Below are 13,915 nucleotides of genomic sequence, written 5' to 3'. Positions count from 1 at the left end.
GCAAAATGCTGCATAGATCGATGCTGCAGATTCAATACAGGAGCTGGAGGCAGTTTTGAACAACTTTATTGTCTTTTAAAATGGATTTCGAGGAAGAGAGGAACACATAATGGCATTCAAAATGATGTATTAGAGACACATTTTCACGTGGTAAACATCAAAAGCAGCAATGAGAATAACAAATACAGAGAACAATACGATTTTGTTCATTTTTTGAACTGCTGTAGTATGGCTAAATAGTCCCTTCAATGTGCAACGTGAACTACAGTCCATATCTTAAGAGGCTTTGCTGGCAAGTTTCCACCTTTGTAGCCACTGCTGAAAAGTCAGTCCTCCTTTGCTGACCTCAGGTAGAGTATGCTGGGCTGGTCTCTCCCACCTTAGGTTATAAACACACAAAACAGCAATCAGCAAACTGTTTACAAACAGCAAAACATTATGATTAATACAATAAAAACAGGGTTTTTCCATAGTTGGGAACATAACTTCTGTCATGAATAGTAAGATTTTACAAAGTTAAATCTTTGATGTGAAAGAAAAAAGAAAAGAAAAAAAACATTTGGTAGTCTATAACTACAACAACTTAATACAATCTTTGGTAGGCAATAACAATATGTTGATGGAATCAAATTACTCTTCTGTTGAAACTGAAAAGGGCAATAAGAGTCTTACTCAACAATGGACTACATCATTTCAAAAAGCACAAGTCGGCGAACAATCAGACTTCATCCTCATGTCTCTCACTGTCTCGTGTGTCTGCACACATCACATACGTGTATGTTACCACTGAAACGAGTAAGTGATCGAGTGAGCGTCATTCATGGATGAATGTCAAGCAAGCCAAGTAAAAAACTTGTGAGATTAACTTCCTCTTCATGTACGGCCTGCTCCGACCTGCATATCAGCGGCAAGGAAGTGTGGACAAGCGGAACTCGAGGAAAACAAAAGGAAAAATCCTGCCTGCATATTTGTCCCATATGCTCTTTTGTAAAGTGTCTCAAGATAACAATTGTTAGGAATAATGATTGATTGATAGAAAAAGGATCAAGCGAGTGCTGCACTGGGTCCAAAAAAAAAGTCGAGGAATCAGGTGCTCTTCCAGCACAGGGGACGGAGGATAAAGGGCTGATAAATAAAAGACTGTCCTCATTATGAGGTTGGCTGGATTGTGAAGAGTATGTCATTCAGGAGCAAAGAGCTTTCAGAACTGTGCGCTGTGCTTCAGGAGAGACTCGAAAGGGGACCCAAAGTATGTTCCGACGCACCACAAAGGGCTCCGTGTTGGCTCGCCGTCAGACAGAGCAGCACCAAATACACATGAAGGTGAAGCTGCGAATATACACATCAAGAGCGAAGTCTTTTAAAAGCTGCTTTTCTTTCCCTCCTTTCCTTCCTTTTTTGTTTGTGCTTTTATTTGATGCATAAACATCCCACACAAGGCGGACACGGTCATCATGAGTGTCAAGGTGGATAAGATCATGTGACATCATCAACGTTATAGGGGGAGGGACAAAGAGAGAAGAGAACCATGTGTATCTGAATACCGTCTCAAAAACATCTTCACTTGTTGTGTTGTTTTTATATTGTTGGGATTTTCACCTTGTTAACTAGATTTGAGTTCATGGTGAAAAAACGGCAGTCTAAACTGAAACTCAGAGGCCCTCTGATGCAGTATAAACATCCTTTCACGTCTTTGTAATTATGACAGGTATTTCATATTGCATATCCTCCAGGAGACACAGTCAGACTAAACCTAACCCCTGAAAAGCAGTGTGGTCTGATTTCCAAAAGCAGAGATGAAAAGTTGACTGATAGGAACGCGGGACAACTATGAAAATACTGACATTGCAAAAATCTGAATAATTCTCTTTAATGGACTCTGTGTTCCCAGCTGATTTTGAAGCTGGTATCTACTCTGGAAGCTGGCCTTACCAGTAGGAGATGGCAGTCTTTACTTGGCTCCCATATGAAAGGCCTTGGGTGCAACGCTGGGTGAAGCTTGTGGCTCGTGGTACCATCGTCTTCAGGAGCTTCTGATCCTCTTCCACAACTCTGGACAGCAGCGCTAAGACACAGTGTACACAACACGTTTAATTCATCAAAACATCTTTGAACTCTTTTTTTTTATATATATATATATATATATATATATATATATATATATATATATATATATATATATATATATATATATATATATATATATATATATATATATATATATATATATAGGTAAGAGCCAATCACAGGCCTTCTTACTGTGTGTTTTTTTTTTTTAAATATAATAAAAGCCTTTCTCCCCATGAGTCCCCCCCCCCCCCCCGATTACCTTTTTGATCAGGCGCGTGCAACAGTTCTGCGTCCTTCTGCGTCTTCTGCAGAGACGCAGAGTGAAGCTGCAGTAACTGGCAGAGAAAACGCAACTTAAGCTTCTGGGAGCGCACCTGAGAACACAAATCCTCGGGAGCCTTTAGTTTCAGAAAAACGAGAAGAAAAAAAGAAATTCCAATTAAATCTGTTAATCATAAAAGCAAAAACAGCACACATTTTGTTTGAGAGACAAGTAGATACAGTAGTCTACTGAAGAAAGTGTGCAGCAGACTGGAAACTTCCAGACTGCTGGTGCCTCGATACAGCTAAAATTAAAAATATATCTACACAGCTGTTAAATACTGAGTCAAGTGACTGTCTCACAGATAATCAAGATCAAGCTGAGCATGTGGACAAGAGCGAGAGACCTGGAGTTAAAGGCACAACGTTTGCTTCAAAAGGAGGTTTCACAGACAAAAACACAAATTAGAATATGTCAAGTAAAATGGGGAGTGAGTATGCTAGAGTTTAAGACTATATAGAAGTGTCCCACTTTGAAACATAATTTAATGGTTTTAATAAAACAATTCAACAATGTTTAGAAAGCTGAAAATGCTTAAATACTATCAAAACACATAAATGGGGAAACGGTTACAGGATGATAGCTCAGTTACTTTTTCCTCTCGTACTGAATCATCAACCACTTCATTATGAATTAAAGTGACTTCACCTAAAGACTAGCAGGCCTCTATAGTGTCGTGCAATTTAGATGATGTGCACACTTACTCTGTACAGTGGGAAGGCCAGGCTCTGACACAAGCTGCTGAAGGCTGGAGACTTCAAACGATTGATGGACAACCAAGACACTGGGATTTTTTGAGTTCTGAAAAAAAAAAAAAAAAAAAAACCTGTTACCCATTTATGCAGTGATTACCCCCCTTTAATCAAGACTAAGAGTCCCTCCCTGTGGTGAGTATGCTTAAGGGTGCACTCACACTAGGCGATGTGGACCTCGCTTCACACCTAAAGTTCAGTTTGTTTAATTAGCGTGAGCACTCCGATCCGTGCAAGCTCAAGCACGGCACACTTCCTTGGCCCTGGCACACTTGGAAGAAGTGTGCTTCAACACAGTACACTTCAAACAACAGGAACAGGTACACAAAGGGGACAGACTTCATGAGAAGAAGTCTGGAGAAATCCCAGAGTGTCCTGTCTGTATCTGACTAACGGGACTCTAAGTCAGTGATGTAGCTGTCATGTTCAGTGTTGTTTTCCCATGCGTGACATTAAGCCATGCATGTGTTGTATTATGTACAAGAGGTAATCGTGCTCAGGCCTGGTGAGTCCTGGAACAGGCCAGGGGGGAATGGGGGTGGCGGGGCCCTTATTAACCATGACACTTCACTGTTCAGTATATTTTTCCAACACAGTAACCCATTTGAAACTGTATTTGATCCTTTGGCTGTTTAGGACTCATTTGCAAAGTGGGTGTTATTGGTCTGACTGGGGTTTACCACGTCATGATCTTACCCTTCAACTGTCCTCCGGTCGAGAGCAAGAAGTGACACTGTTCCCAACTGTCTGGCCTCCTTCAAAATAGAATTCCTCAGACTGTTGGCAGAAGTGGTGACGTCTTCAAACTGTGGCACCAGTTTGCCCTGGATGAATTCCTGTAACTGTAACCAGACAGAGTGATGCAAATCCTCAAGAGAAACCAAACGTTCATTCTTTTTACCACAAAATGAAGCCAATGAAGCACATCCACACCTCTGTTTGCAGACGGAGCAGCTCCATCTTAGCTGTCGAGTTCCCTTTAATCAGACCTCTGATCTGCTCCTGCCTAAGAACCTGGAAGGATAAAGCTAAATGTTAAATTATTGAAATTGGAAATACAGATGTCTCTTAATTATAAGCTTGTATGAGCTTGTCAGATTAAGATATTTACATGTTTCAAGAGTGTCAATGTGGCAAAAGTTTAGAAGCCTCATATCTTCAGTTAGCGCTCACCACTAGTTGTCTGAAGTCCAGGATGCTCTGCCATTGACTGCGCAGGTTCTTCAGCACCTCCTGTCGGCTTCTGGCACGGTGGTCAAGTTGGATACACCGGTCTCTGATATGATCTCTGGCTGCTGCCTGCATCACACACTGGAGTTCCACTTTAAGAGCTGACCTGACAGCGGGAAAAACAGTTAAGGAAAAGGAAAAAGTTAAAGGGATAGTTCAGTATTTCTGAGGTAGGGCTGTATAAGGTACAGGTCAATAGCAGGCTTGTTTCCTACAAGAGATGCAGCCATACATACACACACACACGCACACACACACACACTTACAGTGCCAAGGTGTCATCGTGGGTCTCATCTGCGATACCAGACACCTCAAGCTCAGCCTCCTTCCTGCGGGCCTGCAGCTGGTTACGGAGCTGCTGGACTCTGGCGCGAGTCTGAGCCAGTTCCACCAAACTCTGCGCCACCTCTTCCCAAGCAGCCTGGAAAATCAAATGCGTCATTCCACAAAAAAAACAACCGTAAATCATAAATACATCATGACATTTCCAACTTTGAACTTTGTATGCGTGTTTCTGTTACACACCTCTAAGAGGGTCTTAACTGGTGGCAACTCATTTTCCTCTTCCGCTGACATGTCCAGCAGGTGATTACTTTCATAGCGGAAGCTGCGATCAAAAAAAAAATCAGGACAAATGTTGTGATTTGTTTTTTGTGTATTTTGTAATCTACATTGGACAGGCAGGAACATGACAACAACAAGGACGTTTGCCGTACCGTAGAGCTGTTGCATCCCGCGTTACATCCAGAGAGGAGACTTTCTCCTCTAGTTCCCTCTGCTCTCTGGAAGCTAAACACTCCAGCGCTGAGAGGACGTGGTTTGGAGGATAATCCCCAAACAAGTTCTGACAGTATGACAAGAAACAACACCTTCATGCTAAGTGAAAAAATAACAGCAAATACACACAAGTAGCTATATATTTAATGGAAGGGGTTTCATTTCCAAATCCACTAACCTCCACAGAGCTGAGCCAGTACTGAAACACAGCTGTCCTTTGTTCACGAGTCAGACTGAGAGCAAACAGAAAGGGAGCAATTCTTTTACTTCAGAAGTTCACAATATTCAGAGTAGATGGACTGTGATGAATTGATTTTTTATTTTATATACTTTATTGATCCCAGAGGGTGAAATTGTGGTTTGTTAATTTTGACATGGATGCGGGTTCGGTGTCTTGCACAAGGGCACCTCAGCAGTGCACAAGAAGTGGCCTAGCACCTCTCCAGCAACCAGATGAACTTCCATTGTTGATCCGCTTCGGGACTTAAACCGGCAACCCCTCCAGTTCCCAACCCACTCCCGCCATTTCCCAAATGCTGTGTCTACTGTAGTCCTTACTGTTTGGCTGCGGAGTGCGACGTTTTCAGTTCGCTCTCTTGTAGAGAACAATAGAAGTGGATCCTGTCATCACACAGCTGTCTCACTTCACGCTAACAGGAAACAGAACACAAGCATTGATGTTCCTCAGTCATGTTAGAGACAGGTTAGCATTTCTCAGATGTGTGAATTAATGCTGATCAACTTTACATTTTAGTCAATGTGCAGTTTATTTCTTAAAACAAAGTGTTATTAGTGTGCTGCTGTACCTTTATTAATGTTAAACTGTATCAATTACTCTCAATATAGTATTACAAGATAAACACATACTATGCAATGTGGGACATTTTTGTCAGGTAGACAATTCATTCTTTAATTCTGGGCTTTCTGGCTGAGACATGAATACACCAGCACTGTGCATGTCTGACTGTAAGGGTACTCTAAACTCCTATCAGAAATGACACTTGATTTAAGCAGCTCTTACCAGGACCTGTGCCTCGGCAGTGGACTTTGAGAAGCGATCTTCTCCATCACTGCTGCTGGAAGGCTTATTATCAAAAGGCACTTCAGTCTCTGCTTTCCTGCAAAACACAAACAGTAGTTGATAAGTGTACCTGTGTAAATGGTCTGGCCTTGTCTTTTTTTTTTTTTTTTAAATATACTTTGATTTGAAAGGTTCCTCCATACCTGGCAGTTTGTTCAAGTATCTGGCAGTGTCCACCGACCTTTTGCGTTTCATCAGTAAGCAATTTGCTGCCTAAGACGCAGCGCTGCTTGAAGGCGTATAGGAGCAGCTCTCTGTGCCGACTGTCCTCCACCTTGGCCCAAGTATGGCTGATAGACTGCTCTGTAAGTAGGAAACACTGCATCTGTGATCTCTGCTGGAACATGGAAACAGCTGTTTCTTTGCCTAGACATTCATACGAGCACGGTCTTGTGATCAGACATCCTACCCTTACCACTTCTGACGTACAAACCTTGTGCAGCCAACTGTTCCTCTGTTCCACTGATCTGTGAGTCCAGCTGATTGATCTCTGCTCTCAGCTGCTCGATCTTCCTCTGTAGCTCTCTCTGCTGCGCAACGTCACTTTGGCCTTCAGCTTTCTCCAACTGAAGATGCAAAAACACCAGCAGATAAAACATTTATTTGATCAGTAACTTTTTATTTGATTACACACATAAGTCTTTCCTTTTGTGTCTCAGTACTATAACTCAAGACTGAATAAATCATTAAGTACTATAACCAGTAAGTAATAATAAAAAGCCCTACATTACAAGAAAGAAGTGTTTTTCTTACCTCTTTGTCTTGAAGCACTTTGTACCTTACACATTATAAGGTCAAGGAAATTACTGAATAAATGCTAAACAGCTGGAGAATGATAATGGCTCAGACATTCAGTGTACACTCAGTGATATCAGACAAAGGAAAGACAGCACATACAATGAGCAGAAACAGAGTGAGGGTGTAAATATGATGCAACACAAAGGTCCCTGGCAAGTTTAGAAAAGGACTTTCTAACAAAGACTACCAAGGTTGTTCTCATCCTGGGCAGCAGAAAGCCTCATAACTCCGTTACTAAATGTGTCACATGTAAATGAATACATCGCAAATAAGACATTAACATCAAATCTTTTATCAGAGCCAGAATGGATACCACTGTAGATTCCCACGCATGATCCTCACGTTCCTGTAAATATAAAAACAGTCATTAACTTCTACGTGACAAACACAACAAATCATTTATATATAAAGCTTTTTAATTAATTTGCAATTTAGCTGACAGAATGACAATCAGTACATGCTGATGTTACTTATTATGACAAACATGGACGATCGTGCATAAAGAAGAGTAGGCAGTGTAAAGACTAACCTCTGCTGAAAAACGTGTTGGATTACATATTTCCATATCGACTTCCCAGACCCAACACAGAGGCTAGAAAACAAACGACCACCAGTGTTAATTCAACATTACCTGTTAGAAACCCCTGAGTATCCACGGTTATAATAGTGATCTACACAACAGCTTAGACCTTACGTTTTAAAATAGCCGTCATTTGGCAGACTTTCCGGAGACAGATTGAATTCCTCTGTTGCCCATTGTTTCAACTCCTGCACAAGATTTCTCTCCGCCATCCTGACAGACGACCGAGAAAAATAAAAACAACTTGTAGAGAGCTAACTTAGATCGACACGTCAACGAGCTCGCTAGCCAAGCATAGTTAGCTTAGTACACTACCTACACTGAATATGCTCTTCTAGGCGACGCGCCAAGTTAGTTACATACACGGAGTTAACATACATACACGGAGTTAAAATGTTATGTTCAGAATGTGAACATAGCCTGAAATAGTCGTATTTTTTAATTTCCCGCCCATTCACAATATTTCCGGCCACTGGGCAGGGTGTTCGTTGACGCAGCGCCGCCACTGGCCGGAGTCTGTTACCATGGTAACAAAAACACACCAGGATTATTTTTCAACAAACGTTTTATTACTGTATTGATGAAATCCTATACGACAAATAATACTTAGTCGTTTTTAAATGAACTGCTTTAATATGTCAATAACAAAAAAAGATAGTTCGCGTGTGATTTGAATGGGGAGAAACATTAATTTAAGCATTTCAATCGTAAATGTTCCATCAAGCAGATTTATACAGCGTCCAAAAATCTAATCCATCAACTGAATCAATTTAAATGGTGCACATACTGTAAAGACCTTAGTGGGGCTCACTGATTATTTGGATTTCCATAAGCATTTTAAGATCATGGTCATTTCGAGTCAATTTCTAGTCCCCACTGCCACCAAGTTAGGGACTACCCTAAAAATACACAAAAAATAGTTATTTTAATAAAAACGACCCGTACCAAAAGTGCACCTATATAAAGAATTATGGAGTCAGAAAGCTGTATGTAACTACCCTCTCAGTCTCCCTCCGTAGATAAATCATACAACCTTGTAACCTGAAAAAAAAACATGTTACAACTGAGCAAGTAAAAGTCATGTTCCGTTTCACACTCTGAAGCACCTGGTTAGTATAGGTACTCCACAGGTAAACACGTGTAGCCAGGCCTGACACTGAACACTTCAAGAGACAAGCAGTCCACCAAGTTGAAGTAAAAGTCATTCTGAAGCTCAGGAGCATCCAGGGCTTTAGAACAAATTTTTAAGATCTTGCGAGTGGGCTTACTTGTGAACACAGCCATTTTTGACTCCAACCAGAAAAGTTTGACATTATGAAGCTCGGGTGTAATAAGAAACACACAGGCTGTTTGCTTGCAGCTTGAATTTTTTTTTTTTTTTCAATTTTCTTTCTCAGTGATCCTACCTTTTGATGCTGACAGCTTACAGAGAGTAGGGAGAGATGTTGTTGCCATCGTCTGGTGATGACCTTTTTTAACTGAGTCAATACTGCACAGAAAACCCCAGCAGGGTCTCCACTAGCATCATTACAATAACATATACACTGAATGAATAGTGTTTTGCTCCTCTTTGACTTTGTTTTTCACCCCTATTACATGCTCTAGATCATATTCTCAAGCTGTGTTTGCTCTGACATCATATGATCAATATCCTGAATAATTCATCAAAGACGAAGTTAAGATTACATGCTCATCCAGTGAAAAGACTTCTCTTCTCTTGGGTTGATGGCTGTAGATGTCTTTCCTCTGTTTGGGGGTTCTGAAGAGTACGCAGCCCATCGGCTACATGCACAGGCATACAATTAAAATACTTGCACTAGAAGTAATCCTAGGTGGTCGGAGAGTTACATAATTTCCAAAAAGACCGCTGACAAACATTTACCTTTGAAATGATCAGAGGAAGCATCTTTAGTTTTTCAGTTCTGACACAGTGATTTTTTATTTTCCTGAAAACATTAACATGTTGTTATTAAGGGTGCTATTTGTCAAATTCACCTAAACACTGTGGCTTTTCATTATACATGAGTACTGCTTTTCCCTTGCAAAGACAGGGCACTTTCTTCATGATGTTTACCCAAACAGTGTTTGTACAGTGATCCTATGGAAGTTGATATTCCAGTTTGCCCTCTCTCCGTTCGTAAAGAATCTGTCTCCAAGCTTACTGGGGGAAGAAAATGATGAGCTAGTGGCCATAGAACTGTGATAACTCTATGTCAGTCAATTTGTGTGAGGCTCTGGAAATTTGCTCACTTGCTCAGAATTGTTGATTTGTAATAGAACTCAATAATACTATATGACCATTGTTTATGTGAAACATTAACTTAATTAAAGAACACAAAAGACAAACACAGGAAAGGAGTAGAAAATAACTGACAACAGGGCACAAGTTGTCATTTTTAATATTGATCAGATGAAGAAGGCAGTGTTCATACTCTTGATCCATCCTCAGTTGAAATCCTGACCTGACCTTAATGGGTGGATGGAGACCATGGGCAACACAAAAAAAGAAAAATATTTATGTGACTGCTACTGTACTCAATAAACACGATTTGCCAAAATATGAATTAGTAACCTGGAAATACAAACTTTAGCTGTGGAATTATTTTTCTTACATCTTGTTGAAAGGAATATCCCATGAGAAATTAAAGCACTTAGCACTTAAAGTCAAACCCTAATAAGCCAAAACAAGGACACAAAACTAACTAACTACAGGTTTATTCTGATAGTGATGGCTTTTTAGCAGCCCGAAAAATTAATGATGTTTCCTAGAAACGAAATGATGCCCATCAAATATCACTGTCAATGATAGACCTAAATGGAGGCTATGTAAGCTTATGATGACCAGTGCCCTATATTTGCTGAATAAGCTAGAAGCTAATGTAACGTAGTTTGAAACAAACACATAAACGAGCCTCAAATATCACCACACAGAGTCAGATAACAGGTAAAAAAATAATTGAAATGTCAAGTTTCTTTTAATGTACCGGTAACTAAAACGAAAATACAGTGCATTGTGGGATTTTTCCCTCGTCATCGTGACGTATGTCTGTCAAATCAAAACACGGAAGTGCTGCATGATAAGCAGCCTAACAGGTGAGGTGTCTTTATTACGATCACTCGTTATATTATAGTGTTTTTTTCGGGGAGGGTCGGGTTTCACAGACAGCATTTTTCATTCGGTAAGGTACAACAACATCAAACTAAAAGTCTTTTAGATATATCTCTGGCTGCTGTGCTCTGACAATAATCTGCAAGAAATTCGTCTAAAGAAGTAGGCCACCTCTATTTGTTGATCAAAGTAAAAGAGCGCTTAAATTAATTCAAAATAAATGTATTGTGTTTTATTGTACTTCAGTATGGGTGAGTTCCTTGTCATGTCCAAACACCAAACATAGAGGGCGTGCCAGCTCTACACCAGACCCCTCCACACTCAGCTGAAGGCAGGACTGCTCTGCTTCTCGATGTACCCTCCACAAGTCCTAAACCAGCATAATGTCTCCTTCTAAATTAACTTGAAAGAGCCATTGCTCGTTTTTTATTCATGTCCCATCTTCAACTTTTTCTGCAGTCCGACAAACAGGAATTATTCATACACTCTGAACATGGGACCTGAAATAAGATCTCTTTGTGAATTGAAGTAATAGGCCTGATTTAACAACAGAAAATCAACCAAATGAAATACGAAAATGATTTACTTACAAGAGTTATTGAAATTGATGCCCAGAGTACCCTCCACTTTATTGCATCAAAATGTCACGTTTATTATTAACTGTGTTGTAATTAATTCCTTGCTCAAAGAAACTTTCATTTTCTATCCCAAATCCCAGCACAGTGACGTCACATTTTTTTCTAAGAAGGCAGGTGCAGGCTTGTGATGAAATATGTGATAATCTAATCAGGAATGAAGCCTTGTTTTGGTTCATGACAGTTCAGATATATTTTTAGACCTAAGGGCTTGCATGACCTGACTGCTTCTTTAGATTATACTGCAACAAGATTAAAAGCTCATAATGTGTGTTTTGGTGATAAATGCTTGATTTTTTTTCTACATGTATACTCTCATCAAAAAAAAATTGCTGGCCTCAAACACTTTTCTATGCACACACTATTCTTCTATACAATAATGCAGCCTCTGAAATGCACTGCTAATGACCATGTCACTGTAACAAAAGGCTGAGAACTGTGCCTTTAATGCTGGCAAGTGTAGTGGTAATAATCACACACAGAGCACACAGAGGCCCCATGTGAACCTCACTGTGTGCTTTCTGGTGAGTGAGCCAATAGAAATTTACCACATCGGACACACAACATAGTTCTACAAGTGTGAAGAAGGCAACCCCCTCTCCCCGATTCTGTCTGTCTATCTGTCTTCCTCACAGACACACCCTCACAACACTGGCGCCAACAAGCAAATCCCCCCCTTCAACCACGACCCCCTCAACTGACCTCTAATTATGTCATGCGAAAAAGCTGTGTCCCATTGAAAAGCTCTCTTAATCAAACCCAATTAATTCCGCTATTTTCCCTTATTGTCCTGTCCAAGGAACGCGTCTTTCCAATAAGACTGTTAACTCCAGCCGTGGCCCTTTCAGATCTACTGGGCTGCAGGAGCGAAATAATAGACAGCACAATTAATCAATTAGTCATTGGAGACTCAGCGGTCCATAATAAACACAGTAACTGCGTACTGGAGGAGAGTTAGGACATTTTGTAGCAACATTTCTTAATGTTTTTGAGGAAATTGTTGTCATTTATGGGAATGTTCATGGAACTTCTCAGTAGGTTGAAGCCAGAACATGCCAGCTCCATGCTACAAGGCATCTGCAAGATTCCAACCCGATGCCAGTTTGTCGTGAGACTTCAGAGCTGACCATTGTATTGATGAAGTATTGATGAAGTGCAGTTTTGTCACACATTTTAAAACTACTACACCCTGTCAGAGTTCATGTTTGATCATAGCATCAACAACCATAGAAACAAGCTGCAAAGGTTTCTTCTTCACAAACAGCTGTCTAGTTATCAAAGCAATTTGCCATGTCCGACCCCAATTTGTGCAACAGTTTAAAACATTTAATAGCCATCAACTGCGATCCATCAAGAAAATCTGCAAGATTGTTTAATTACCTTTTCTGAAAGTACTCAATAAAACTGGTACTGTAATATAAACAACCTCAAAACCAGATTAAGAATGACCCTAAAACCTGTCTGTTTATCTGAAAATGTATTGTATCTATTGATTCATGTTTCATTGTTTCATGTTTCATTGACACACTCATTGACACACACACATTCATAAAAACAACAAAACATAGCTCTGCCAAACTCCCTGAAGAACACTCTGAAAATGCAATGGATAAAGTCTGTTCCATTGATTGTTTACAATTGACAATTCAGTTTTGGCACAGGTCAAAATTGAAGCTGACATCCAGCCTCCCTGTTTGGGAACCTAAGTGGTCAGTCCCACTTTTCCTCCCCCCTATGACACCCATGGTGACTTACAGAATACCACAAGGTCAAAAATCAATGTTCAGGTCTCATGGCTACTTCTGTTTTTTTAACTATTTAAATTCAAGCCCCTCCTCATTCATTTGTTTTTGCTTTTATTTCACTATGAAAGAGTAAAAAGGCTTTTGTTGTCTTTGGTTGTCTGATGTTTGGATGAATTCTCACAACGATCAGATCAGAAAGATAAAAAAGACATCCTATGTTCTACCACGACCACACTTACTTTGTTTTACTATCTTGTCATTTATATATTTTACATCTATAGCAGCATGTGGACTGATTGATTTTCTGTACCATCCAGATGTCCAGACTAGATTACATTATGTTTTGGCTCCAAAACTGATGCATCCACTGAGAGCATTATAATGAAAAAACGTTCACACTATACACCAACCATCAGATATCAACAAGGACAAAACATTAAATAGTTTGAAAAATGACTTGTTTAATGGCAAATTCTGGGATTTAATTAGAATGAAATAAGGTAGACTTTGAATGAAAAATATGAGATTTTGTTTGGGAGAGAACCAGGTCTTTCTCCCAGTTATCCTGCTGCTGCTCTTTTTCCCATGCTTTTCTATGTGCCACTCACTCGGCGCTAAACGCATGCCTACCCTGGCCCCTGGCTGTGGCTGTAGCCCCGACCAGGCCCCAGCTGAGCAGTGCCAAGCTGTCCAGCAGTTAGTTAGTGTCTGTGTAGGCCTGGCTCAGCTCGGCCCAGCCCGGTATGGGTACTAATCCTCAGGCTGTCAGAGGACCCTGCTCTGAACTCATCCTGCAACACAGGAAAACGCTCTAAT

The 13,915-nt window shown here is 40.4% G+C and overlaps 1 protein-coding gene across 3 annotated transcripts; it reads right to left on the bottom strand.

Moving 5' to 3' along the window:
- Positions 1-50: 50 nt before the first annotated feature.
- Positions 51-8,138, bottom strand: haus5 (HAUS augmin-like complex, subunit 5). Of its 3 annotated transcripts, none has more exons than XM_079350469.1 (20): positions 7,930-8,138; positions 7,725-7,823; positions 7,560-7,622; positions 7,344-7,376; positions 6,986-7,010; positions 6,666-6,798; positions 6,376-6,535; positions 6,173-6,269; positions 5,710-5,801; positions 5,330-5,384; positions 5,091-5,218; positions 4,900-4,981; positions 4,641-4,795; positions 4,318-4,480; positions 4,078-4,158; positions 3,841-3,986; positions 3,097-3,193; positions 2,330-2,468; positions 1,933-2,065; positions 51-379 (listed from the first exon to the last, which is right to left on the bottom strand). In XM_079350469.1, exons 2-20 carry the CDS (start codon positions 7,820-7,822, stop codon positions 277-279), a joined length of 1,983 nt encoding a protein of 660 aa, XP_079206595.1. In that variant the 5' UTR covers position 7,823; positions 7,930-8,138; the 3' UTR covers positions 51-276. The 3 variants fall into 3 exon arrangements, with proteins under 3 accessions (XP_079206595.1, XP_079206594.1, XP_079206596.1); XM_079350468.1 differs by having other exon boundaries at positions 7,989-8,138; XM_079350470.1 differs by having other exon boundaries at positions 7,993-8,138.
- Between the last annotated feature and the right edge of the window lie 5,777 nt (positions 8,139-13,915).

Source organism: Symphodus melops, assembly GCF_947650265.1.
Source record: "Symphodus melops genome assembly, chromosome: 8".
NCBI lineage: Eukaryota > Metazoa > Chordata > Actinopteri > Labriformes > Labridae > Symphodus > Symphodus melops.
This window is presented reverse-complemented; position numbering and strand designations above follow the sequence as displayed.

Bases quoted from the DNA above. Each gene is read 5' to 3' on its own strand.
- haus5 (XM_079350468.1), bottom strand. The intron at 6,799-6,985 runs GTAAGAAAAACA...TTGCATCTTCAG, and splicing joins AAGTGCTTCAAGACAAAGAG to TTGGAGAAAGCTGAAGGCCA. The intron at 5,802-6,172 runs GTAAGAGCTGCT...GTTTCCTGTTAG, and splicing joins CTGCCGAGGCACAGGTCCTG to CGTGAAGTGAGACAGCTGTG.